Source organism: Gavialis gangeticus, unplaced genomic scaffold (genome assembly GCF_001723915.1).
Source record: "Gavialis gangeticus isolate Ggan-Ray unplaced genomic scaffold, GavGan_comp1, whole genome shotgun sequence".
NCBI classification, from domain to species: domain Eukaryota; kingdom Metazoa; phylum Chordata; order Crocodylia; family Gavialidae; genus Gavialis; species Gavialis gangeticus.
In genome coordinates, this window is record NW_017728996.1 from 23,286,274 (window position 1) to 23,289,530 (window position 3,257).

At 35.2% G+C, this 3,257-nt stretch overlaps 1 protein-coding gene across 3 annotated transcripts in view; it reads right to left on the reverse strand.

The window, feature by feature from the left end:
• Positions 1 to 747: 747 nt before the first annotated feature.
• GABPB1 (GA binding protein transcription factor beta subunit 1) overlaps positions 748 to 3,257 on the reverse strand; it is a 76,321-nt gene continuing 73,811 nt past the window's right edge. For all 3 annotated transcript variants that reach the window (XM_019504138.1, XM_019504139.1, XM_019504140.1), the window contains one exon: positions 748 to 2,545. In XM_019504138.1, coding sequence (XP_019359683.1) covers positions 2,393 to 2,545 — 153 coding nt within the window. In that variant the 3' untranslated portion in view covers positions 748 to 2,392. The remainder of the gene's footprint in view (positions 2,546 to 3,257) is intronic.

Below are 3,257 nucleotides of genomic sequence, written 5' to 3' on the forward strand. Positions count from 1 at the left end.
GTTTATAGAAAACCCACAATGAATTTGCTTTGCTCTACAAGTACGACCGTTGCTACATCACTCCTTCTGAACTGCTCTGGTTGCTTGATTAGAGCCTGAAGCAATAAACGAATAGAGCTTGATCAAGTTAGTCTTTTGCGCCCTTTCTTAAAGATTAACTCTTACCAAAAACAGCACACCAATGCACCACTAATGATGCAACACAGTGACAGAACAAAAACAGAGCAGAACTCTTCTGTTAGTTTACACAGGCATAGCACTGATATTATAAGTGCTGTTAACAAACGCTTACTTTCTATAGCACCAATCCCCAGAGATCTGCATACTGGTAGCTGAGCTCAGTTCACTGAAAGGGCTGGATCTACGTGCAGGCCCAAAGACTGCAGAAATATTGCACAATGATTTTGTCAGAAAATGAGGAACTTTTTCTTTGTGAAATCTATGTAAAAATTATTTGCATTAGATACGCTATATTTTAAATGCTTCTAAAGAGCAGTTAGATTTTCTTACAGATGTTTCTGCTCTATTAATGTCCTTGTAGAATACAGGATAGAGATTTTTCTCATGAAGGATTTGCATTTCACAAATTCAATTCTCCTCCCAATTTCTCTCTCACTGCCCCCATCCTCTGCCCCCAAGCTACCCCACCCCCACAACATTTCTGGCACATTTTTTTCAAAATCATGATAAAAATTCAGCCCTAATGCATATACAAAACAATTCAAATAGAATCAAGTCTACACTGTATATGTGGAAAAGATATTTAATTGTAAAATAGAAAAAGTAGTCCAGAGTACAGTTTTAAGGGCAATTCATTTGAATACAGTATAGGTAAACTAGACATTTTATGTTTCAATAAACAATTTAATAAAAGCTGTGAAACGTGGAAAGACAAAAGCAAAGCACAAATAAAAGACAAGTTATACTTTACAAAAAAAAGGAAAAAGAGATCTGCACATTAGTTCAAAAGCTAATGTCATAACAGCACTGAACAGTCTTAAGGCAGCAGAGTCTAAACACAGAACTAGGAGCCAGAAGCCCCAAGTTCAATTCTTGAGTCTGCCACTGATTCAGGTGGCCCTGGGCAAGTCACTTAAAAATCTCTCTGAGAGTCCCACTTAAGATGGCTGTAAAATCGGGACAAGAACACTTACTTACCTGCCTCAGGCATACAGTGAGGATAAATTCTGCAACAATTTTACAGTGTTTTGAAAGTGAAAAAGCAATATATAAATGCAGAGTATAATAGAAGAAATCACTGCACCAGCAGACACAAACACAGTATCACAGTGAAGAGCAATGATGCCAGGTAAGAAAAGCATCACTACAACACAAAACTTTCTCATCCGATTGCATAATTTAAATGAAAAAGTTTGTATGTAAAATATATCACTGAGGTAATAGCAAGTTTACCACGGAAACAGAAAAGAATATTTAAAAAAAAAAAGAAGCTGCTATTTGTTGTCTAGTGGAAACATTCTTTCATATTTCTGTACTTTAAAAGTTTGCTCATGAAAGATATGAGATTCACAGAAATGAAGTGTCAACGCTTCCACTATCAGAAAGTTAAATGGTCTGTATTGAGTAAATTAAGATTTATTTTCACAAAATACATTCTTTCAAGAAATATATCATTCACAATAAAACTGGCTGCTAGCTTGCTTACTTCAAATGACCCCTAGGGCTAAACATGTTTCTCATTATTTTTCTTCTGTTTGCTGAAAAATACCTATGCAGGATATATGGATAGAAATTATAAAAACATGCAGAATATGTACAAACTGAAAAGTTTAAAAAATATTAGCTTCATATACATGTAAATCTACTCGGATATATCTGAAATTAAATATAAAAATTTCACTTTCTAAAAAAAAGGAGTTTTCAGATAAACTGAGACAACTACTTAAAGCTGTACAAAGATTTCCATCAGGAAATGTCTTATTCAGATAGAGGTTTATGTTGTTACCTTATAGAAATAACTATTCATTTTGTCACATAATTCATTTTCAAGTTTTCATTCTAAATCAGCAATATCACCCTTAAAACTGTTCTGTTTTTCAGAAATTAGATTCATACTAAAATCAAAAATTTCACAAAAACATTGGCTTCTTGTGTTTCTGGATCCCTTCAAAAAGATTTATCAACTCATTTTGGAACTGTAAAAAAAACAACTATTTACAGTATTTAATTTTAAATACTTTTCACAATTTCTAAATTCAGAGTTTTTATGTTACAAATCAGCAGAGCTCATGGCTTAAGTCCAGTTATCAATGTGTAGCATCTTCTTTATCAGGTAATCTCATTTCTGCACCTATCCAGAGTACAGTTCAAGATTGTACTGCAGTTTTCTTGACTGAAAGTAACAGACTTTGCAGTGTGTCCATTTTGATACTCAAACAGCTTCTTTATTAGTCTGGAGGCGGGTCATTGCCTCTAATTTCTGCCGGTAGGCCTCTGCTTCTTGCTCTTTTTTTAGAAGCTGCTGGCGATACTTTTGTGCTTCTCGATTTGCCTCATCCAACTGTTTCTGTAGAGTTTCTCTCTCCTATTAAAAACAGAATACAGCAAGATTTTATCAAATGCATGCCAAGGGCAAATTAAAATGGCAGATCTATCATTTTTGGTGCAACACACTGGCTGTGCTCAGTGCCCCAAGACATCTTCTGTGGTTAGAATCCTGCACTTGTTTCTTAGGTAGACCTCCCACTGCAACACTATTGTGTATGTAAACCATGCTTAACTGGGCCAGGTGGTGCCTCATGAGACTTCACATTCAAATATACTAAAGAAGATCCTCAATAACAATCTGTTTTATAGTATTTTCCCATGGGGGAAAATTTTTTTTTTTGGAAAACTTCTTGCATGTTGAGGACAGATGTCGGACCTAGAGGTTTTCAAGAAACAGGTGATTAAAAAAGAAAGAAAAGAATTTAAACCTCTTAAAAATCAGTTTTCAAGCCTACTTATCTCACTATCTACATGTATACAATTACAAAGGATGCACCAGTGTGAAAATAAAGTTTTTAGGACTCAGTTCTCCCCATCAGGATAATAGAAACTCCCATGGTAATCAGTGGCTGTTACCTGAATCTGGGTGCCTAAGAATCAGAGCCCAGACCTCCTACTGTGATGGAATCAATTCTGTATTTTTTTAAAGAATCCCTGGGTGATAACTGAAGCCTGCATGAGAAACACAGGCCACCAGGATTGATTCTGAATGAGACTCCTACTACTGGATACTTTACACTGTCTCATTT